The 26,074-nt window shown below is 39.8% G+C and overlaps 1 protein-coding gene across 3 annotated transcripts in view; it reads right to left on the bottom strand.

Annotated features, from left to right (window-relative positions):
* DENND1B (DENN domain containing 1B) overlaps positions 1–26,074 on the bottom strand; it is a 250,682-nt gene that overhangs the window by 17,234 nt on the left and 207,374 nt on the right. For 2 of the 3 annotated variants that reach the window (XM_082833223.1, XM_082833225.1), the window contains 2 exons: positions 24,687–24,743; positions 23,730–23,837 (listed from right to left, as the gene is read on the bottom strand). In XM_082833223.1, the coding sequence (XP_082689349.1) occupies positions 23,730–23,837; positions 24,687–24,743 (165 nt within the window). The remainder of the gene's footprint in view (positions 1–23,729; positions 23,838–24,686; positions 24,744–26,074) is intronic. The other variant, XM_082833224.1, reaches the window with a different exon arrangement.

The following is a 26,074-nucleotide window of genomic DNA, read 5'->3' as shown; positions in this document are numbered from 1 at the left end:
CAACCTAAGTGTCCATCGACAGATGAATGGATAAAGAAGATGTGGCACATATATACAATGGAGTATTACTCAGCCATAAAAAGAAACGAAATTGAGTTATTTGTAGTGAGGTGGATGGACCTAGAGTCTGTCATACAGAGTGAAGTAAGTCAGAAAAACAAATACCATATGCTAACACATATATATGGAATCTAAAAAAAAAAAAAAAAAAAAAGCCATGAAGAACCTAGGGGCAGGACAGGAATAAAGATGCAGACCTACTAGAGAATGGACTTAAGGACACAGGGATGGGGAAAGGTAAGCTGGGACAAAGTGAGAGAGTGGCATGGACATATATACACTACCAAATGTAAAACCAATAGCTAGTGGGAAGCAGCCGCATAGCACAGGGTGATCAGCTTGGTGCTTTGTGACCACCTAAAGGGGTGGGATAGGGAGGGGAGGGAGGGAGATACAAGAGGGAAGAGATTCGGGGGATATATGTATATGTATAGCTGATTCACTTTGTTATAAAGCAGAAACTAACACACCACTGTAAAGCAATTATACTCCAATAAAGGTGTTAAATGATAAAAAAAAAAAAAGAACTATACTTTCAGGCACTAAAATTTGATAAAAATTTAAAAAATTAACAAAAACACTATGGTACGGGCAAAAAAACCAGAAATATAGATCAATGGATCAGGATAGGAAGTCCAGAGAGAAACCCATGCACTTATGGTTACCTAATCTATGACAAAGGAGGCAAGAATATACAGTGGAGAAAAGACAGCCTCTTCAGTAAGTGATTCTGGGAAAAGCGGACAGCTACATGTAAAAAGGATGAAATTAGAACATTCCCTAACACCAAACACAAAAATAAGATTAAAGACCTAAATGTAAGGCCAGACAGTATAAAACTCTTAGAGGAAAACATAGGAAGAACACTCTGACATAAATCACAGCAAGATCTTTTTTGATCCACCTCCTAGAGTAATGAAAATTAAAACAAAAATAAACAAATGGGACCTAATGAAACTTAAAAGTTTTTACACAACGAAGGAAACCATAAACAAAATGAAAAGAGAACCCTCAGAATGGGAGAAAACATTTGCAAATGAAGTGACCGACAAGGGATTAATCTCCAAAATATACAAACATCTCAGGCAGCTCAATATCAAAAAAAAACCCAACCCAATCAAAAAGCGGGTGGAAGATCTAAATAGACATTTCTCCAAAGAAGACATACAGATGCACAAAAAGCGCATGAAAAGATGTTCAACATCGCATCTCTAATTATTAGAGAAATGCAAATCCAAACTACAATGAGGTATCATCTCACACTGGTCAGAACGGCCATCATCAAAAAATCTACGAACAGTAAAATGCTGGAGAGGATATGGAGAAAAGGGAACCCTCTTCCACTGTTGGTGGGAATGTAAATTGGTATAGCCACTATGGAGAACAGTATGGCGGTTCCTTAAAAAACTAAAAATAGAGCTACCATATGATCCAGAAATCCCATTCCTGGACTTTTTTTTCCAGGAGAAAACCGTAACTTGAAAAGATACATGCACCACAATGTTCACTGCAACACTATTTACAACAGCCAGGACATGGAAGCAACCTAAATGTCCACTGATAGAGGAATGGATAAAGAAGATGTGGTACATATATACAATGGAATATTACTTAGCCATGAAAAAGAATGAAATAATGCCATTTGTAGCAACATGGATGGACCTAGAGATTGTCATACTGAGTGAAGTAAGTCAGACAGAGAAAGACAAATATCATATGATATTGCTTATACGTGGAATCTAAAAAAATGGTACAAATGGACTTATTTACAAAACAGAAATAGAGTCACAGATGTAGAAAACAAACTTATGGTTACCAGGGGGGAAAGAGCGGGGAGGGATAGGCTGGGAGATTGGGACTGACATATACATACTACTATATATAAAATACATAACTAATAAGGACCTACTGTATAATGCAGGGAACTCCATACTCTGTAATGGCCTATATGGAAAAAGAATCTAAAAAAGAGTAGATATATGTAAATGTATTGTATATGATTCACTTTGGTGTACAGCAGGAACTAACACAACATTGCAAATCAGCTATACTCTAATAAAAATTTTTAAAAAGTAAATAAATGGCATGACAGTAAAAAAAAAAAAGTATGCACCCAATATAGTAGCACCTAAGTATATAAAGCAAATATTAACAGACATAAAGGGAGAAACGGACAGTAATACAATAATAGTAGGAGACTTTAATACCTTACATCAATGGACAGAACATCCAACAGAAAATAAGGAAACACTGGCCTTAAACAATATATTAGACCAGATGGACACACACACACACACACACAAAGAACATTCCACCCCCAAACAGAGTATACATTCAAGTGCACATGGAACATTCTCTGGGATAGATCATATGTTAGGCCAAAAAAAGTCTCAGTAAATTTAAAAGGACTGAAATCATATCAAGCATCCTTTCTGAACACAACAGTACAAAACTAGAAATCCATTACATGAGGAAAACTGGAAGAAACGAAACTCATGAAGACTGAACAACATGCTACTAAACAACCAATGGGTCAATGAAGAAATCAAAGAGAAAATAAAAAGCACCTTGAAATAAATGAAAATGAAAAACACTGTTCCAAAGTTGATGGAAAATCAGTTCTAAGAGGAAAGTTCATAGCTTACCTCAGGAAAAAAACATAAACAATCTAACTTTACACCTAAAGGAACTAGAAAAGAGAAAAATAAATAAAGCCCAAAGTTAGTCGGAGGAAGAAAATAATAAAGATCAGAGTGGAAATAAATAAAATAGAGACTATAAAAACAACAGAAGAGATCAATGAAACTGAGAGCTGGTTCTTTGAAAAGCTAAACAAAATTGATAAACCTTTATCCAAACTCATCAAGGAAAAAAGAGGGCCCAAATCAATAAAATCAGAAATGAAAGAGAAGTTACAACTAATACAAAGAATCCTAAGAGACTACTACCACAACCTCTCATACACCAACAAATTGGACAACCTGGAAGAAATAGATGAATTCCTAGATACATACCATCCTCCAAGACTAAATGGGGAAGAAACAGAAAATCTAAACAGACTAATTACGAGTAATGAAATTCAATCAGTAATAATTAAAAACTCCCAACAAACAAAAGTCCAGGATCAGAAGGCTTCACAGGTGAATTCTACCAAACATTTAAAGAAGAGTTAACACCTATCCTTCTCAAACTATTCCAAAAATCTGCAGAGGAGGGAAAGCTTCTAAACTTGTTCCAAAAGGCCAGCATTACCCTGATAACAAAACCAGACAAAGATATTACAAAAAATGAAAATTACAGGCTAATATTCCTGATGAACATAGATGCAGAAATTCTCAACAAAATACTAGCAAACCAAATCCAACAATACATTAAAAGGATCGTACACCATGATCAAGTGGGGTTTCTTCTAGGGATGCAAGGGTGATTCAATATCCACAAATTAATCAATGTGCTAGAGTGACAGAAAGGAAAGAATGAGTAGAGAAATATGGGAATGTGCAGTATGTTTCTCCATAATTTTGGTAATCAGCAATGTACTGGGACTTATAACTGTAATACCACTTTACAACTATAAGCTTAAGGTATGTGAGTTAAACTAGAAATTTGGGAAATAGCCTAAAAACACAACTACCACTTACAACGTTATTTCTGTGGGAAAAATATATTTCACCCACTCACTCCAGAACCCACAAAATATAATGCAGTCCTCTGATTCTAAAGACAAGTCATTATTATTACACTGACCTCTGTGTATGCTTACCATTATGCCAGCTATGGGTCTTGCATTTAATTCTTTTAATTAGAAACAAAACAAATCAAAACAAAAACCAAATGAACAAAAACTATGAGGGAGCTGGGACTTTATGCTATTTAACAAATCGTCATTGACTATTTAAGAACTAATACAAGAAGATAATAAACACATAACTTAATATTTATGTTTACAGCATACTTTGCAAAGCACTCTCACATACACACTGGGCTAGGTTCTGGGAATACAGAGTTGAGTTAGGTTGAGTCTCTGCCTTTAAGCAGCTCAATGTCTAGTGAACCCCACAGTACATCTGGAGGAACACCAGGGAGGCCCCATAATTGCTCAAGGTCACACACCTTATCAAGAATAAGAACCAGAAAGTGGAACCTGATGTGTTGCCAGCCCCTTGTTCATTTTCTTCCACAAGTTAGTTTCATATTCTACGATCTGCCTGCATATACCATAGATTCTCAATTATTTTTTTATTAACTACATATATATTTTTTAATGAAGCTCCTGCTTTTCCACAGTCTAAGTCATTTAAGTCATAAGTGCTTCACAAGTACCTCTGTATTTAGTTTTACATTTTCTATCTAGGCCAGGGTTCTATCAATTTATATATACATAGGAGTGTAAAAGTGTAACTTAGGGTGAGTTTTCACAACAGAATGAGAATTAGAATCAGAAGTAAAACTGATTAATGTTTTGCTTTCTACGGGCGTTACGCTTTGGCTAACTGAAATAAGCTTCTAATGAACAGTTATCGAATATGTATATGCAATAATTCAATTCATTAGGACCTGCGATCTCCATATACAGTATGAAGTAACAGTGTCCAAACACACGGTGAATGTGTCAACTGCTTGATGACCTCATATTACATAATTGTTAAGGTCACAAAAAAGAAAAAAGAAAAATAATTATAATTTAATCAACACTCAAGATAGAGGGAAATGGCAGCGTATTTAACAAAAGCATCATCAGCTCCTGAGCTCACATGACCCCAGATTATCTCTACGTCACTGTTTCTGATGGGTTTGGACGCAGGCACAGTGCTTTCAGAGGAAATAAAGAATTGTTTCCACTATACCCAGCACACACGACACAGGCAAAAAGACCTGGTCATAACTTTATGAACAGGAGTCTTTTATGGGTAACTGGCAGCCAGTAAGCTTAGAGTGCAAAAAATATACTGTGTACTCTTCAGGGTGTGTGATACACAGCCAACACGAGGGCATCTTTATCTGGATTCATAACTCACAGATACATCATCGCCGAAAACCTGCACACTAAACTACACAGGAACGAAACTACGACTAACAGAAAAATAATCCCAACACGATGAAAATTAAAAATATATATATTTTAATAAACTGACTATAGCTTTTGAAAAGCTGTGCATATCGTTATTTTTCTAACTATAACGTCAGATAGTTAATAGTTGCAGATGCCAGTGGAATGGACTTTGTATACGATATGTTTTCAGAGAAAAATACTATTCTATTTCAGATCTGGATAGAAACCTCACAGTAACAGGTGTACAGTGGGAAAGCTCCCAAGGGCCAGTGAACATGTTCGTCATAAATTATTACCTAGAACCCCCTGAAACAAGTGCCAGGACAGTCGTAACATGGCTTATATTTGGGAACAGGAGCTTTCTTTAAAGAAAAAGTGATTATGAAATAGATTGAGAGAGAGCTATAAGCAGTCAACATGGAGAAAAAAGTAAGAAAAAGAAAAATTAAGTTGATTTACATTTTTAAAAGACCCTATAAATAGTTTTCAAAGTTGCACTAAATGACACAACACGGTTCTTGCCCCTGGAAAACCAGCCAGTGTCACAGGTAAGCCTCCCATCGCCTGTGCATCTGCCGTGTGCAGTTATGGAAGCTTCTCTCTTTTCTGTGTTTTGAAATGTGCGTAGCTTTTTCCATGAATTTTTCTGAAAAGGGGGGGAAAGACTCTTTCCTTCTTGATCAGGGTACAAATAATGGCCAGGTTTCTTTAATTTACTGACACAAGAAAGAAGACTGTAATCCTGGTTTTGGTGCCTCTAATCTTTAGGGAGCGTTAATAGCCTGTGATGACATTTTCTGGGCGTCCACAAAGTTAGCAGTTGCTCCCTGGTTCACTCTGCTCTGACCCACAAGGCATCACCAGGGCCCCTTTCAGCGCGTGATACCTGCCCTGAGTTGTTCCACCACAGGACCTTTGCACAGGTTGATCCCCCTGCCTTGCAGGTTCTCCTCTTGCGCTGATCCCCTCCTCCCGGCCCCACTGTCTCTGCCACTACGCGTCTGGACTCACTGGAAAATCTGTAACTGCCCACCCGCATCTGAGCCTCTTTCCTCCCACCTTGTAGAAAAGCTACAGTCGCTGAGCTGCTGACAGAGACATCTTTTTAAAGGCAAATACAACAATGCTCTGCTTCTCTTTCCATACCTCCTTCAGTGGCTCCCCACTGTCTCTGGGATAAATCTCCGACTCCTCAGTTTTGCCCAGACTCTGCCGCAGGGGTGTTCTACCAGCCGTCTTCCCTCCCATGCGTGCGGGTCCAGCAGAACCTCCCCCACCTGGCCTTTTCCCCTCTTTCTCTAGTTGTCCTTCATGCTTTGCTCTCCCCTCCCGCCTTGCAGGATACACTTTCTCACTCATGCGTCAGTTTGCTGCTGCCTCCTGCATCCCTAGAGCACCTAGACGCACACCTGCCGGGGGCCTGTCCCACTGCACCGCGTCCTGGTTAGAGCCCCTCCTCCCTGCTCCACAGCGGGTTCCGAGGACAGGCGCCTTGCTCCCTTCTCTCTCGTACCCTCAGAACCACGCAGCATGTGGTACATATTAGTGTCAGGAAAACTGCAAAAGACTCTGAAAGGAGCTGAAGATGACGGCGTGTCCTGTCAGCGGTATCTGGATGGTGTTCAGGAGACTGTGGGGTTACCTGATTCTACAGGGCTCTCCATCTTTCATTGTCTCTAACGACCTGCCCAGGATACAACTGGACAAACTGTGCAACCAAGTCCTTACCTGGAGCCTCTGCTGTGGACCAAAGGTTGTAGATTTATGGAGCCAAAGCCTACAGAGCCCTCCCAGGAGAGCTGCAAGGTACCCACCTGACAGGGTCCAGCCTCAAGGGCGCCTTTCCCAGCAGGCCGGGAGCCTGAGAAAATCCAGAGAACCTCAAGAGGGATTCACCCCAATTTGTAGCTATTTCAGGTAAAACATATTTTTACCTGGTAGAAAGCTTTCTTGGGCTTAGTTTCCTAGCCTTCAGATAGCAAATAACAGGACTTTTATCAGCCCAAACGGATTTCTTACGAAAACTTCCAGAAGTAAATTGTGGCCATAGCTGGCCTATACTGCATGGCTCTAGATTCACAAAGGTGTGATGTAAACAATCAGGTCAAACCTGATGAAAACAGCCTTCTTTTCTGATCAAGAATAATCTTTGAGATCATGAGGATCACAGGGGGAGAGAATGTCAGGAAAAATGTAAAAGATATTGAAATGGGTCCAAAATTACGGGTGTCCTCTCAAAGGAAGGTTAGGTACTGCCTAGCCTCCTGGGGCAGATTGGGGGATTGTCCAGCGCTCTGGAGGTCTGCATGGCTCACAGGCACTGTTTTTTTTGTTTTTTGTTTTTTTTGCGGTACGCGGGCCTCTCACTGTTGTGGCCTCTCCCGTCGCGGAGCACAGGCTCCGGATGTGCAGGCTCAGCGGCCATGGCTCACGGGCCCAGCCGCTCCGCGGCATGTGGGATCTTCCCAGAACGGGGCACGAACCCATGTCCCCTGCATCGGCAGGCAGACTCTCAACCGCTGCACCACCAGGGAAGCCCCATAGGCACTATTAATAACCCTGCAGAGACCAAAGGTACCTTGGGGAGGACTGACAGCAACGGAAATGTTTCTTGTCCCCAGGGGTGCAGCAAATTCTGCCCAGTGGAGCCGCAGGTATATGGTGCAGACAACGACGGTTTTGTACCTGTTAGCATGTAACACTTCAGTATTTTTGACTGTCTAGGTGTCTGTTCTTTGAAGTATCCTTTGTATCAGTTTTTTTTTTACATCTTACTGGCTTTCTCATTAGCTAATGAACCAAATAAAACGAGGGCATTATAATTCTACCCTTTAATAAAAAATTCTTCTTTAAAGCAGGCGGTTAGTGTTTCGTGAATAAATGAATACCTCCATACATGGTAGTAGTTTCTGTTGAGCACTTCAACGAATTTTAAAACTGATAAGAAAATACATAACGCAAAGGAGACGGTACTGCGCTAACTGGCCGACATGGGCATTTTCAGCACCCGTGAGGCACAGAGGAGTGTTACGCTCATTCATTCAGTAAAGATTACAGAAATGTCTGCATGTACCAGGTAGTGGGCTACATGCTAGTATGAGTATGACCGACAACAGGGCCCCTTGCCCTCATGGAGACTGTGGTCTAGTAAATGAAACATGAATTAAGTTGAATAATATAAGCATACAATTACGACAGCAGGAACCTGTACTAAACTACGACTGCCACAAGGAATCTGACCTCGTCAGGGAGGTCAAGGGAAGGCTTCCCCTGAAAGATGTTTGACTTCAGCTCTGAAAGGTCAGTAGGAATTAAGCAGATGATGAGAAGAGGGACTAAAACGTGCAAAGGTCCCGTGGTGGGACGACCAGGGCAAACACAATGGAATCAAAGACGCCTACGGTGCCCCGTTGGTCAGAGCCTGGGTCCCCTGCACAGGGTTATTTAAGGGCCCACTGGTCTTGCAGTTGCCTGGCTGACCACTAGATGGCAGGTGTATACTAAGAAGGCACAAGGCTGGATGCAGGTAAGTTTACAGCAGGTCACAGAAACTGGGGGAGATCAGAGGTGTAGCAGGAAAGAGTGGGAAGGCAGAAGGTGGTAGCGGGGATGGAGACGGGGACAGACCCAACTTGCAGGCCCCGATGGTGGAGGGTAACAGGAAGCCATTCATTGTCTTTTCCCTTCAACAAATATTTGAGGACCTCCTGAAAGCTTCTCTGTACTCCTTGAAGGTAAGTAGCAGCCACACCTCATTAAAAAAAAAAAAAAAAATTCTTGGCATCTCTTCACACCACAAACATCCGTTAAGCACCTACTACACGTGAGCTACTGTCTTCCATGCTGTGAGGCACACAAAAGAAAAGAAAAAGATGTTCCCTTCCTCTCAAGATTTTCAGAAAAGGGTGAAAATGCCAAATACTGAATATAATAAAGCAGTTACAAACACAATTCTTCCTATGGATATAACTGCACTCAGCTTTTTGATCACATATGGCAACTTATGTAAATGACCATTAATACTGATCATGATTTATGTCAAACTGTAACATTCCTAATAAGTAGGTTCCATCAGCAGGCTAACAATACTAACAACATAGAATTGTAACTACATTCTTTAAATACTGGTAAACTGGGATCAGTAAGGAGATCTGGAAGTTTCTGAACTGTCCAGACCTAGTGCAGCTGGAACTCTAGCCATGGTCAGGCACTATTGACCCCGGAGGCTGTGCAAACTTGCAAGTAACTACTGGCATTTGCAGCTCTCTTGGGAGCCAGTACTACACTAAAAGGGTACATTTTTTGGATGCAAGAAGACATCATAAGGAAACAAAACAAGCAGAGTTTTACATCCCTCTGACGCAAAGAATTAAAAATAAAGATGGGGAATTGGCCGTCACACGTCTTCAATTGGACTCACTAGGTTCTAAACACATAATTGTGCAATAAAAATTTTCTCACATGGAAATATAAAATATAAAGCGAAAAATTAATATACTATCAATATTTTGGAAGTAAAGCACTTGTATAGCAAGGGATGCTTACTAAGAATGTGAAAAATACTAAACTAATGCAAAAAAGCTATCAGTGTGGAATGAAATTTATTAGAGAAGATATTGTATTAGAGAAGAGAGACACTGGGTGAAGCAAAGAGAACGGACTGGAAAAGACCGGAACGAAGAGCAAACACACGAGGAGAGTGACAGAGGCAGGGGGTCCAGGTCACAATACCATCAAACCCCATGTCTAATGAGGCAGCAAGAAATGAGTCTGGTTTAGCTACAACAAGCAAGATAAGTGTTTCCTTTCTTTTCACTACAATGGTTTCCCCAAAGCATATCAGAGGGTAAAATGGTGAGGATCTTCCCCGATGCACAAGGAGCCTGTTATCCTGCAGTTACCATTTCTGTCACTAGATGGCAGACAAATCTAACACTAGGGCAAAATCCTGGGTAAGGTGAAATTCATAGTTGGGGTTAAGGGGCCAGGGAAGGATAAGGGATACAGGCAGATGAATGGGAAAATAAAAGTTTTTAGACTTCATAAAATTGAGATGCTTGTAATATATGAATTTTTGGAAAGGAGGTACTCTCTGTGCTACTGTCCCCATTTCAGAGTTGAAGTGACTGAGGTCCAGAGCGTTACCTGGCTTTTCCAAAGTCTACAACAACCCCCTGGGCCTATGCACTTTGCAGCCTAACACAAAAAATATCTGCGTGAAATGATATGGGAATAAGTTATCAAGAAAGCTACTATACAGAATTATAATGCCAATACCTTAAAAATACATGGCAGTTTGCAATTTGCAAAGAGGTTTAAAAACGTGTGTCATCATTTTTACAGGCGGTAACTGAAGCACAAAGTGCCTTACCCGTGACTTACCTGCTTCAGTGTATTAGGTGTTTTATAGGTCATACGTTAAATACCTACTTCACCACACACTCTGGTGAGCATTTTCCCTGTTTTACATATTAGGGAACCAAAAGCTTAATGAAGTAAAGTCTCCTGGGCAAGATTAGACAGTTAGTGACAGAGCCGAGACTGCAACCCAGGTGTTCTGGCTTTCTGAACAGAACTCTTCATTATAATTACACTAGATAAGTCAGTCCTCAGAGACCCAGAAAAAAGAAATGTCTGAAAATTAACCCAAGAAAGACCTTCTTAAAATGGCAAGTCTTAACCTCAATTTTAAAACAGGTGGTAGTTACAGAATGATCAAGAGTACTACTGTCCGGGTAGGTGAAGAGACAAGAGATTAAGACACTTTTCCAAAGATATTTCCGTCACAGCAAGAAAGTTAAATCGAAGAATTAACAAGATACGTGTTTGCTGAAGTCTGATGAATTCAGGTTATGAAGGGCTTCTATTACCAGGCTAAGGAAATAAGCTTGAATAGAAGCGTCAGAATTCCGTTTCTGAGCAGCTGAGTGTCACGTGAGACTAGTTCCGGCGGGAAGATTCTGAAGTGGTCCGGACACATCTGTGACCACTTCACCAGCCTCCCCTCCTACAGCCACGGTGCCTTCTCTGCCAGCTTTAGCCACTTCATTCTCCATCACTCGGCTGTCACCTGATACGCCCTCTCTTACGAAAGCAGTGCTCTGTGAGTACATTCCTGTCTTACCAAATCCTCGACGCCAAGAATCATATCTTTTAATTCATTTTGCTTTTAAATCCACTTCCATTTTGAATGCAAAAAACAGCAAAAGAATGTCGATTCCCATCCTAACCATGACAAACATCTGGATGGTCTTAAAGAAAAATATCATGATTTTTTCTTGAACCTATCAGAATGCTGAGTTGTAAGGCAACCAAGTAAAATGAATTCCATAGAGTTAGAAGCCCCTCCAAAGAGAGACAGGAGCCAGGATCTATTTCATCCTTGGCAAAGCACACACACACAGAAGAAGAGCAGCTGGAATATAAACAGGGAGGAAGAAACGTGCTGAAATGCAACCAAGACCACATGGGGACTAACATGCCGGTTTGGAAGAGCTGGTAGACTCAGCGACAGGGGTGTTTGCACTCGCAAGCTCTTCTCCACAGGTAAAATCCTATAATTTTATTTGCCAGATCAGGCAACTCTACCATCTGGTGCTGCAGAGAAGGACTGGGGACAGACATGAGTCTGAAAGCGCTCCCATGGGGGTGCAGGCCTGCAGGAGACAGGCACGAAGCCCACTGACTCCTGAAGGTCCTTCATTTACATACAGCAAGAGCCAGAGCTGCTGGCAGACGTCAGCAAACTCAACCCCAAGACCACGGGGGCAGGTGTAGAAGTACAAACTCTACACCCCAGGGAGGAGCCGGAGGCCCTGACAGGCACAGGATCCTACACGGATACCAAGCATAAATCTACCACCACTAGGGAGGGGCAGGCGGCCTGCAAACTGCCCCAAACCAATCACAGGTAAAGGGAAGTTTATCCACCACAAGCAGGAAGGGAGGGATGCTGAGAAGGTCCCACACCTGAGCCACAGGGGCACATGGCCTATGAAGACCAAAGCTGGACCAGAGCACAGAAAACCCATAAGGCTAGGACCACGTAACTAGCAACAGAAATTAACTGCCGAGGGATGGCTGCAAACACCGAGAGAGACCCGCTATGTAGAGGGACTGCCGACAGCTGAGGGTGAAGGCGGAACACTGAGAAAAACCTTCCGGTACCTCCAGAAGTACTGCCGTCTACACACACTTATAATAACAGCAGCCACTGCAGGCAATGATGTCAACAACAAAATCCCAACCAGTCCAACACGTGATGAACTCAACCTCTTGTACTAACGGCCTCACACCATTTCTGGGTGTAAGTACTATTTAACTTACTCTCTACTGCTTTTTTACACATGGGGTCCATCACCCAAGAACTACCAGACATGAAGAGTAAGAACAAAATAAAAAGGAGAATATGCATAAACAGATGGGATGACAGCAGAGAGATGGAATCTATAAAAGAGTCAAGTTGAATGACAGAATTGTAAACAAAAACATGATATAAAAGATAAAGAATTCTTTGATGGGCTCATCAGCCATTTAAAACAGGTCAATACAAATTATTTAAACTGTCATTCCTATACACTAACAATGATCTAACTATCTGAAAAAGACAATCCCATTTACAACGGCATCAAAAACAATAAAGTACTTAGAAATAAATTTAACCAAGGAAGTGAATGATCTATACAACAAAAACTTTTAAGACACTGATGAAAGAAACTGAAGAAGACACAAATAAATGGAAAGATAGCCTGTGTTCCTGGATACGAAGAGTTAATATTGTTAAAATGTCCATATGACCCAAAGCCAGCTACAGATGCAATGCAATTACTATGAAAATTCCAACAGCATTTTTCATAGAAATAGGAAAAGGAATCCTAAAATTTGTATGGAACCACAGAAGACCCCAAATAACCAAATCAGTCTTGGAAAGAGCAAAGCTGAACTTCCTGGTTTCAAATTATATTACAAGGCTATCGTAATCAAAACAGTATGTTATTGGTATGAAATATACATAGATCAACGGAACAGAATCACAAACCCAGAAATAAACCCATGCACTTATGGTCTAGTAAGATTTGACAAGGGAGTCAAGAATACTCAATGGTGAAAGGGTAGTCTATTCAATAAGTGATGCTGGAAAACTGGATATTCACATGCAAAAGAATGAAATTGCATGAATTTAACCTTACATCACAAATAAAAGTTAACTCAAAATGGGTTAATAAGGGCTTAAATTTAAGACCTGAAACTGTAAAACTCATAGACTGTTAGAAAACATAGGGAAAAAGCTCCGTCATCAGTCTTGATAATGATTTTTTTGGATATGACACCAAAAGCACAAGCAACAAAAGCAAAAATCAACAAATGGGGCTACATCAAACTAAAAAGCTTCTGCATAGCAAAAGAAATTATCAACAAAATGAAAATTTCTCCCATTCTCATGGGATGGAAGAAAATATTTGCAAATCATATATATTGGATGGGGGTTAATATATAGAATATATAAGAAACTCACACAATAGCAAAAATAATAATTATGTGATTAAAAAGTGGGCAAATGACTTGAACAGACGCTTTTCCAAAGACATACGGATGACCATCAAGTACACTGAAAAGGTGCTCAGCATCACTAATCATCAAGAAAATGCCAATCACAACCACAATGAGATAACACCTCACACCTGTTAGAATGGCCATCATCAAAAAGACAAGAGGGAAGGAATACTGGAGAGGGTGTAGAGAAAATGAGCCTTTGTGCACTGTTGGTGGGAATGTAAATTGGTGCAGCTACTCTGGAAAACAGTATGGAGGTTCCTCAAAACACTAAAAATAGAACTACCATATGATCAGTAATTCCACTTCTGGGTAATTATCAGAAGGAAATGAAATCACTGTCTCGGAGAGCTATCTGCATCCCACAATCCCTGCAGCACTTTTCACAACAGCCAAGATACATAAACAGCCTGTGTACAGGAATGGATAAAGAAAATGTGGTGTATGTTTATACAGAGGAATACCATTCAGCCATAGAGAGAAAGAAATCCTGCCACTTGTGACAACATGAATGAAGCTGGAGGGTATTATGCTAAGTGAAATAAGCCAGAGAGGAAAACACAAATAGTGTATGATCTCATTTACATGTGGAGCCTAAAAAAGCTGAACTCAGAGAAACATGAAGTAGATTGGTGGTTGCCAGGGGCTAGGGGGTGAGGGAAATGAGGAGACACTGGTCAAGGGTACAAGCTTGCCCTTACAAGACGAATAGGTTCAGGGACTGTGCAGAATGGTGACTACAGTTAACAACACTGCATCGTATACTTGAGAGTTGCTAATCTGCTGAGAGAGAGAGTAAGTCTTCAACGTTCTCGCTATAATAAGTAAGTGGTAGTTATGGGGGGTGAGGGATGTGTGTTAACTAACCTGACCAGGATTAGACTCAAGTGTTAGAAAAGCCACGAAGAACTTCCAGAGAAGGCTGCACACAAAGTAGTCCTATTTTGTAACTTGTTAAGATATTTATGCATCATGCTACTACTTTATGTTCTATACCAGGAAATATAATCATGTGTAACAGACATAAATCCGCTTCAGATAATAATAAGGTTCTATAATACTCTCTAGTTACACATCTAGTGACACTCCTGGCAATTTCTCTCTCTCGGGGACACTAACGCACAGCAGCAGGAACACGTACAAAGACAAGACTGGCCTTTCCTTTCATCAACACCAACACTAACCTCTGACCAACCTTAAAAGCAGTTCTTATACACAAAACAGGAAGAAAGTAATCATTTCTGTATGCCAGGATGCCTGGGAGAAAATAAGAATTTGTCTAGAAAACTTGGGGACTTTTGGAATAGAGAGCTGTTGTTACTTTCACCAAAAGCCCTTAAAATAAAGATATAACGAGAAAAAGCTCTCACAAAATTAAACAGAACAGAAAGATCTTAGTGATGTAATTACCGATGTAAGGTCTAGAATGGTAATACTCAATATATTTACCAAATGGAAAATTTAAGTACCTTTGTTTTTGTTTCAAGACTTTGTGATGAATGACATAGCCATCTGTGGCAATAAATCTGAAGAGTAAAAGTATAACATTAAAAAGGGACATTTCAACCCCAAAACATCTCATAAAATATAGGGAACATGTTCACATAAGTCTTTATCATACCCTAGGTATTCTTCATTTTAAAAATGAAGTCCCGGCCAGTTGCTGAAACAAGGAGTTGGTCTTGAATTATCTCTTTGAAAGAACAATGTTCTTGAACAATTTTATGACAATATAAATTTCTCAAATATGTATTCTATTGTGTTTCTAAAAGAGAAAGGCAAATTTTATAATTATGAATTTTGTCTTGCATAACCATTCTTTCAAGGAAAGAAAATATTACCTAATGGTCACTAGAGGGCACCCCTGTCATCCATAACTGGGGTGTTGGGGAGAAGGGCTGGCAGGGCACAGATGTAACAATAATCAAATTCGACATGTTGGAAATTAATATTATTTCAACAGAGAAAAATAACTTTCTTTAAAACAACAACATGGTACCCATATTTTCAAATTGGACTGAAAGGATCAATTCTATAAATTAGTAGCATTAGTGTAAATTAGACTAAATAGACGCTATATCAAAGAGTGGCTTTTGGACAGACTGCTAAACCATGTTTTCATTTAGGCAGTACTTTTTGTGGGCAGCTTTTAATAGAAACACACTTACTTAAATTATTTTTTAAAACATGTTATCATTTGGAACTCTCATACTTTAATACTTATACTTTCTGATCACTTTAATTCAGCACTTTAGCTTAATCATAATAACAGAATTCTCAATACTGAGCCAAAGTAAACAGAGTGCTAAAAATAAAAAACTAGGGTTTCTCTTTTTTTTTTTTTTTGGCTTACCATGATTTGGTTAAACTTATTTTTATTATTTTGTAAGATTTATATTATATTAAGTATTTTTTCCAAGTATCTGGCTCTCCTCCTTCATAAACTCATTTCTCCCCCTTCCCCTGAGGTCACAACTACTTTTCTCATTGTGGTTTACAGTCATTTTTTTCTTGGTCAGAAGAAGCAAGTGGCTACTTCCCTCTGTAAACCAATGACTATGCCATTTCTTTCTTGACCAATAAAGCAAAGCTATTCAATGGACTATATTTTTCAAAGACCTCAACAAGCATGTCAATTTCTGAAATCTATTCTGTCACCTGAGAAAGAAACACTGTCCTTAATTACATTCATTTTACTCCCAGATTCCACTGAATTCCAATGAAGAAAAGTGTGTCACAATCACAACAGCATAAACCACACCCTACTAGGTGTGAATATCCCATCACTTAGATGCTTAGGAACTAAGCAATTTAGAGAATCTAAATGTTTAACTTTTCTGGTGAATTTCACAGAAACAAATTCATTGGCGGTATTTTAAAATATGAGATTTATTCTGTGTAAAATGTAAGCCATCTGACATCTCATATTTAAAACATGCTTACATACTGGGATCTAAGTTTCCATTCAACTGAAATGTGGCTTTCAAATGCCTTACCTGCAAGTCTCCACATGCCAAAAAAGGCATATACAACTTCTAAGCACATTTTTTAAAGATGAAATTCCATTACTCATCAATTATAAAATGAGCTCATTGACGCTGTGCTATATTCCAAATCCATTAGGATGATTTATAAACCAATAAATACATAAGGACTCAAAAATACAGTTTCATTTGAAGTGTACATTATCACCTTGTACTATGGGTAAAAAAATGGAAAATTCACATATGTCATATTTTATGGCATAAACTTTGTCCTTATTTCTTCACTCTAAAGAACTATTCATATCTCGGACTCTTAGTCTACATGTGAATGTAATTTGAAGAACAATAAATGGCCACTAGTTTAATAGTACCTCATCTTATTAGGAGGCATTATGGCTGTTGAGCATATTTCTATTTGTAAACACTGTATTTGGGTTAAAGTCTTGACTACGTTCCAAGGGAGGGCATTTGTCAGCAGTCACACCCTTTATATTATAGTACAGATGCAAAAATAACCTTCCATTCATATTTTCTCATGCAGCTTTTACATAATTAATTAGACAGGTTGAAAATAAACCTGAGTGGATTGCTACTCGCCCCAGACATGCAATAGTTAAGAGTGATGCGTGTGCCAGGGTGTTAATGGGGCTTACCAGAAAGCGTCACCCCTCCACTTCCGCTCGATTTTGCTGCAGTGGTTTGGCCCGCTTAGGGCCATCCATCTGTTAAGGCTGGCTTGTGATACAGCGACACACTTGCTCGCCGTTCACTGGTCTAGTTGTGTGTGTGTGAGCCTGTGAGACACACACACAGCACACATTACGATTACCAGAGTGAGTTAAGAAAGGCCATTATTATTAAATGTGGAGCAGTATCTTAGGTTCATATAAATTTTGCATAGTAAAGTTATTTCTCATTCTTAGAAAGTTTCAATAAATTTTTACAAGCAAATATTTTAAAACATAATTTTAAATGACAGACTTAGTCTAGACATTGCTCACTGAGTCTACAGTGTTTTGTTCTAAAATAAAATGGATGAAAGAAGGTAAGTATGTAGTCAAGATGAAAACGGTTCTGCACCACGGCCAGTGGCGGTATTCTCCCTGGACCCAACTGGCCCTATTTTCAATAAAACCAGAGGAGGAACCTTTCCCTGGAGTCCTGTTAGGCTGGGGCTGCTGCTGGAACTGTCATCTTCACACAAAAGGGAAAAGGGTTGGGTTTTACAAATGCGAAGCCTAATTGGAAGATCTTCATGGCTATACCCCTGACATTTATTTAAGCCTCATCAACAAAACGGGAAATAACCATACTAATTAGCAGACCAATACACAAATTACCATTTGTTGCGAGTAGATATAGATTCACAATCCATTTCAAAAGTAAGCTAAGTCATGGAAGCTTAAAACACCACACATTTCAATTTTTGTTCTTTTCTACAGTACCCAGATTATAAAATTTTATTTTTTTTTACTTTAAAATACACTCTTGGAATTTAAATTACCAAAGTCTCATTTTTCTCTTTCGAAAAATGGATGAAGATAAAGTGTTTCATTTACACAAATCTAGTTGGGAAACTGGAAATGTACAGTTCTTCTTATATAGCCAAAATTGACTTTTCAAATGGATAAGCAAACAGGTTAGGAATGGGATGAGGCAAGCCCACATCCTCTATGTAGATAATCTGACAATAAAATGGCATACTTCACGTCTTATAAGCTTATAAACCAAGAGATTTCTTGGTTGAAAACAGAGAGTTGTATATTTCTTTCCAAATCATAAACTGAGATCTAAAGGTATCCCTACTTAGAATGAAGACAGATGAATTTAGGGTCCCCAATGCTTCAGTGACTACAGGATTGTTAGTGACTCTGGTAAGAGAGAACAGAGAAGAAGGTCAGATGGTGCCACTGCTATAAAAGACCTGAAGCTCAAGATATGTGTTTATGTATAAATGGACAGCGGCCAACTACTTAGTGCCTACTGTGTGGCAGGTGCTTTACATACATGATCTATAATGCCTACAGCGTCCTCGGAAGATGACATGGACTGTTCCTACCGTTTCACAAATGTAGAAATTCAGGCTTAGAGATGGTGTGTTTGGCTTCATGCTCGATGCCAGCAGCCTCCTCCAAGTCAACACTCTCTGGCTGTAAAGTCCATACCCCTGCCTCTAACAGTCCCTCCTCCACGAGCACCCCTCTCAAAGCAAAGCATGAGAGCAGTGGCCAGGGACTTAACGTTCCAGAATCAGTCCGTCTGTCTGCTTTTCAATCCCTACTCTGCTATTTTTACTGTAGAACTTTGGGCACATTTCTTAACCCCTCTGCTCCCCCATTTCTAAATCTGAAAAAATGGGGGTAACAGTTCCCACTCTGCTTGGATTGTTGGGAGTTTTAAATTAATCCTGTAGTATGCACAAACACACACAGACTGTTAATCAAGGAACTGTCTCTTTTCCTTGTGTTTCCCAAGGCTGCTCCAGTGCACTTTAATGTTATCTCAACTCTATCACAATTGAGGTTTAGAAAATAGTAGTAAGAACATCAAAATTATCTGGATCACCAAATCCCATAGGTATCTACAGAATCTTGCTTTCAAGTAACTGAATTTACCACCAAGCAAGTCTTTTAAGAGAATCTGGGGCTTCCCTGGTGGCAGTGGTTGAGAGTCCGCCTGCCGATGCAGGGGACGCGGGTTCGTGCCCCAGTCCGGGAAGATCCCACATGCCGCGGAGTGGCTGGGCCCGTGAGCCATGGCCGCTGAGCCTGCGCGTCTGGAGCCTGTGCTCCACAACGGGAGAGGCCACAACAGTGAGAGGCCCGCGTACAGCAAAAAAAAAAAAAAAAAAAAAGAAGAATCTCGTCACGTGAACAATCAAATATAAGATGCGGCCCAGGACATGGTTGCTTCCGGAGAAGCCAGTACTGACACGAGAGAGATGCTATAGAACGAAGGAAAGAGTGTATTCTAGGCTTATTTCTGCTTGTAACCTTTGCATCTTTTTAAGCAGTTCAACACTCATGTGAAAGCTGAGGCCACAGCGAGGAAGCTGAGGGGGCTCTGAGGAAGGTTCTGATGAGCCTGAGCGCTTCACATCATGAGACTCCATGGGAGAGACCAAATAAAGAAAACCGACCTTCCGTCTCCTGACACAGGGATCCTTGCCAGGTACCCCCTCGGGACCGTGTGCGGCCAGCCCCATGTCCTGAGACGGTGATGAATCTCCTGAACAGCTTTCTAAATCTCTGCATTAGGAATCATGGTAGCTGTGCTTTTTCATTTTGGCTGCTAAGCACGGGACGGGGCCTTAGCTTCTTACTACACTTACTTTCTCTCTGCCGTGAATCTTCCCTAAATTAAATGAATTTTAATTCTTTATTCTATGATTCTTTGTAAGATATCAATTTATTTTTGGAAATAGGTAGAATATAAACAAATAAACATCAGTGTCTCTGACGTATTTATTGATATCTAGGTTCTTTCTTTAACCGCACCCAACTACTCCCAGAATTGCTTCCATATTTAATTGAAAATCTTAACGTGCTCAGATCCTAATATTATTACAACTTGTGGAGATAGGAGTGAGAGAACATACTGATTTGGGAATCACCATAGAACAACACGCACATGGTTCTAGCATCAACTTTGTCTGCTCCACAGGATACTGGATCTTATTTTGATTAAATCAATGAGATTGGATTATCTCCAAAAAGTGAACCAAGGAAGCTTCTCAATACCAGACCACAAAGAAAAGGCAGCAGACTACGCCTGATCCCTCTTGATCGCTTTGCCCAAAGTGCAAATATTGCACCTGACGCTTATTTCTGCTGAGGTCCTTTTGTTGGCATAAGTGGCTCATCTCTCCCGCGAGAACGGAGGCCACAGCAGCCCATCAGGGGAGGCTGACCTTAAACCTACCAAGCTTCAGATTTGTGGGACAAAGATCCAGCCTCTAACCACTCAAAAATACAGATTTTTCTTTTCTTTTGCAAAGATGACTTCTTGGCAAATAGCGTTATAAGGCAATTAGAAACAGAGAAATCCTCTGAGATACCGTCACACCCCTTAAAACCCCTACTCTGAGAACTGCTTTCCCTGTTCGCACCCACCACCGTCCCAGTGTCTGTGGTAACGTGGTCCTCTCCCGGCCTCTCCGGCTAGAGTCGACGGAGCCAAGGATTGAAGCCCGATCCATGTGGGCTGATTACGTCCTTCCTCAAGAAACTGGATTTGGGAATTGTGGTCAATTTCTCTCTTTTCTTTAAATTTAAATAAAAAAAATTTTGTTTTGGAGTATAGTTGATTTACAATGTTGTGTTAGTTTCAGGTGGGATTGACATATACACACTACTCTATGTAAAATAGATAACTAATAAGGACTTACTGTGTAGCACAGGGAACTCTACTCAATACTCTGTAATGGCCTATATGGGAAAGGAATCCAAAGAAAAGAGTGGCCATATGTCTATGTGGTCCATTTCTAGCAGTTGTTTGCACTGAGGGCCTGCAAGCTCACCGAAGGGACAGAGCTGAGAAAGCCGATCTACAGAATGCACAGTGAACAAACACGCAGAGAGAACAGACCAGGTGAGACAGACAGAGAAGATGGTGGGGTCGATACTCTCTCCCGCCTGCTTTTCCCATTTTCCAGTCCCAATCCCCCCAGCACGTGGAGGCAGGAACACCTAGATCCTCGTAACGAATGTCCTGCTGTTGTCGTATTTCACGTGTATGTGTTTGCTAACACTATGAAATTAAAGAAATAATTCAGATCCGGAATTAGATGACAATTTCAGTTTGAATGTACCATGGTCTGCTTTTATAAATAAGCTGCTGACCACAAGTTGGCTATCATTTCAGAGCCCTATAACTTTCAGCTCAAAGAAGTAAAATTAGTATTGCAAGAAAACATGCATTCTAGCAGCTATGGGGAAAAAAAGTAAGGGTGGAAAGCAGCAAGGAAGAGAATTGCCAAAGGGCCCAAAATTTACCTCTTTGGTTAGTGTCTATGTGAATCTAAAGCTATCAAATTTCAATTATAGAAGAAATACAAGCAAAAGCAAAAAGTTAAATTACAATAAATACTGGGTTGCAAACGGTTGGAAATATAAACTCAAAAAATTTAGCTGTTAAAATACATATACACAGATGTATGTACCTATTTACATAATGGGACAGATGTATACAAAGAAACATATTCTGGGTATACACATTGCCTGAAACTCAGGTATTTATCACTTGCAAAGACTGTTACGCAGACATTGTCAGCATCTGCACCATAAATCTAAATATATTGGTTTAACAAATTCCTATATACCGAGTAGGAAAATAATAATTCTCAAAAGAATAAGCCCTACTTCTTTTAATTCTTGTTAAAGTCATGTCATGTCCACCTGAAAACCATAAAATGCTAACAAATGAATGCAGACAACTACACGAATGGTATTACAGCAAATGATAGCCATGAAGATTCAGCGTAAGTATATGATGAATGTAACCTATTATCCTGTAAGGTTTTCTATTACCTAATATAATTTTCTCTATCAGAAACTGTGTCTCTAGGAATTCAAAGAAAACAAACAAAAACAGAAATCAGTAATGTATTTTATAATTAAATTATCATAAAAATATTGTGCCACGTTAAAGAAAAGGTAGATTTAAAATTTTAAATATGAGGAGAGAAAAATAATTTCCTTAATTTAAAACTGACATTTAGAACAGGGATTTCTCCAATTTAAGTGTTTGCTTTTTATCTTAAAGCATCCTGCAGGTAACAAAGACTCCCACATTTCTTTCACATAAAAATCTATCATGATAACCTAAAATCTAAGCTAATCTAATCTAAGGAGAAAAATTAAGAAACTGATTGCAAATCCATCACGAATTTACAAGTTAATAAATGTTTTCCAGTTAATGGTGATGGCCAGAAAAGTTTCCTACCCTTGTGGAATAATTATTTCATTGAAATAATTCAGGTCATGCAACCAGCATTCATGACCAATATGCTGCAGTTAAGCAATACCAATGTATGAAAACGTAAGCTTAACAAATGGATAAATCATAGAGAAGGCACTTTGTATGTTATAAAAACAGTCCCCTGAAGCAGAGATTTTTTTATGTTTTTCCAAAATACCTAGAAAGGTGCCTGACACGTAATAGCTGTTGAACAACCAAACGAATGGGTCTTCTTTACAAAGGCTGAGGTTTTAGCACCGCTTCCAGGGCCCTCTCCCCATTCCTAAAGACACAGGAAAGCCCTGTACTGAGTGTCTCCACATCCAGGGAGCTACCTGAGCACCGGAGGTGGGCTCTCATCCAGCCGTGCCACTAACTAGTTACAGGACTTCAGGTAAGCGATGGGACCATTCGGCTACCAACTTCCTCAACTGTAAACTTTGGTGACTGTGATAAACGAAGCTTTGCAGCTGCTTCCAGTTCCATGGTTTCGTAACTATAATCCACTTGAGAATTCATTTTAAAAGCTAGTTTTCTAAGACCACTTAAAGTATGATTTGGCGTATGCAAATTTTGCTTCCTTGAAACAAGCAGCAACACACTTATGATGCAAAATCAGAGACACATACAGCTATGATCCTGAACCCTTTCCTACTTTAGGACAATATTTTAAGTAGCATTAGATAGAAGCAGAAGCTTTAACTATTGATAGCAAATAAAATATCTAACTTTAGAAAAAGACAGACATACATTACTTCGTATTCTCATTTCTACAGATTACTTTAGCAGTCAAATCCCCACGTATGAGTTTCATCTTACCTTTGCAGTAAAGGAAGCCATCAGTAAGCTACCCCGAGTCCCGGACCACCACACACTGCCCTGTCTCTCTCCACTCACCAGGAGGACACGACCCAGTGACGTGTGTACAGACTGAGGCCTGGACCCTGCGCTCCCAGGACCCTCTTACGTGGCCCAGACGCCACCTACTCACCTCCTTGACCGTCAACGCAGGGTTTCTCACCATATGATAAAAAAAATCAATGGGTTCCAAATTTTCCTGAAGAATTGACTGGAATTGCGTGACTTCAGAATCTGGGAGATGGGAGGGTAAACAGCCTCACCTGGGCAAGCTTACGCCTTGCTAGGTTTCTTCCCTTTTCACTGCGTAGCGTGTAGACGGGCGTATATTGTACAGAACCAGAACAAGTCCCATAATCGTCCTCATTTTCCTACACGTGAAGAAGCATACAAGTGGTTATTCTAAAATACTCATTTTATTACTAAACTTTTTTGCTTAATAGATAAAGTATCCAATACAGATGCAAGTAACAAAATAACACTTGGGGTATAAGTTTAAAAAAACCTATTTAGGAAGAAAATGCATTTTTCTATATTATGAATTAATAAATTCCAAAATAGTCTGACCCTTTTGAACAATTTCAATAAAATTTATACGAAGATCGCTCACTCTCCATTACTACAATGAAAGTTTTAAGTAGTCTCTTCCCTCCAGAGGCAGAAATTCAAAACACAACAACTGATAAAATCTGCCAAGATATTGTATGTAATCAAATCAAACACACATATACATAAACGTAACTATTCACATATATGCAATATTCACAGATTCAAATACACCTTTGTAAGTTAAGAACATTCTTCAATTTAAAGTAGCTACTATTGGAAAGATCCTATAAAGCCAAACGATGGCATTCCTGCCTTAATTCTGCACCAAAGATCATCTTTTAAAAAAAAAAAAAAATTCTCAGCTTGAAGCAAGAATTTCAATTGTGATATCAAGGCAATCAACTTTATGAAAACATACATCCTGTTAAAGCACCTTTGAAGATCTTGGTCGCTCTGTGATAAAATACGCAGACAATAAAGAGATTATTCAGGGGGTGCATAGAGAATGGCAGATAGTTGCCAGAGGGCTTGTTATGAAAAATACATTCTTGAACAAAGGGCTAAGCATATTTCCAAAGTCATTAGAAACATAAATCTCGTGTGGTTTGTAAGGCATAAGCTTCAAACTAACGCAAGAATCACGGTAGAATGAAAAGCAGCACGGGACGTACCTTGTGTCTCAGCTTACTCTTCACTTCCTTTATTCCCTGCTTTGCGTGATTCTTTGCCTAGGAAATGATAACACCAGGGTCTGGCTCAGCGTGCTTCTATTACACTTAAGGAATGAGTACATGAGACCCCATCTAATGAGAATTACCAAGTCTTCATATTATATAGAGAAAGAAGAGATTATCATCTGAAGCTCTATTTTCAGGGACACATACCACACACTATGACACCTAAATGAAGTGGTGAAAGCACGATCAGTCTCTGTCTGCACAGGCATCATACAAAGGCTCGCAGTTAGCCTATTCCGCCTCCTAAACTATTAAAAACACAAGAGGCCGCGAGATGACTACCGCCCAGCCATAATCTGAAACTTTGACAAATGGGCAAGGAAAAGAGAAAGCACATCAGAGCAGCAGGTTATCTGGGCAAATGTCTGGACTTTAAGAAACTCAGGCTGTTTCCATCTCCGGGCTATTGTAAATAGAGCTGCAGTGAACATTTTGGTACATGACTCTTTTTGAATTGTGTTTTTCTCAGGGTATATATATGCCCAGCAGTGGGATTGCTGGGTCATATGGTAGTTCTATTTGTAGTTTTTTAAGGAACCTCCATACTGTTCTCCATAGTGGCTGTACCAATTCACATTCCCACCAGCAGTGCAAGAGGGTTCCCTTTTCTCCACACCCTCTCCAGCATTTATTGTTTCTAGATTTTTGGATGATGGCCATTCTGACCGGTGTGAGATGATACCTCATTGTAGTTTTGATTTGCATTTCTCTAATGATTAATGATGTTGAGCATTCTTTCAGGTGTTTGTTGGCAATCTAAGTGTCCATCATCGGATGAATGGATAAGAAGATGTGGCACATATATACAATGGAATATTACTCAGCCATAAAAAGAAATGAAATTGAGTTATTTGTAGTGAGGTGGATGGACCTAGAGTCTGTCATACAGAGTGAAGTAAGTCAGAAAGAGAAAGACAAATACCGTATGCTAACACATATATATGGAATCTAAGAAAAAAAAAATGTCATGAAGAACCTAGGGGTAAGACAGGAATAAAGACAGACCTACTAGAGAATGGACTTGAGGATACAGGGAGGGGGAAGGGTAAGCTGGGACAAAGTGAGAGAGAGGCATGGACATATATACACTACCAAGTGTAAAATAGATAGCTGGTGGGAAGCAGCCGCATAGCACAGGGAGATCAGCTCGGTGCTTTGTGACCACCTAGAGGGGTGGGATAGGGAGGGTGGGAGGGAGGGAGATGCAAGAGGGAAGAGATATGGGAACATATGTATATATATAGCTGATTCACTCTGTTATAAAGCAGAAACTGACACACCACTGTAAAGCAATTATACTCCAATAAAGATGTAAAAAAAAG

This window comes from Leucopleurus acutus (assembly GCF_964270905.1).
Source record: "Leucopleurus acutus genome assembly, chromosome: 2".
In the NCBI taxonomy this organism is placed as follows: Eukaryota; Metazoa; Chordata; class Mammalia; order Artiodactyla; family Delphinidae; genus Leucopleurus; species Leucopleurus acutus.
The sequence above is the reverse complement of the archived record's forward strand: the minus strand, read 5'-3'. Positions and strand labels throughout refer to the sequence as shown.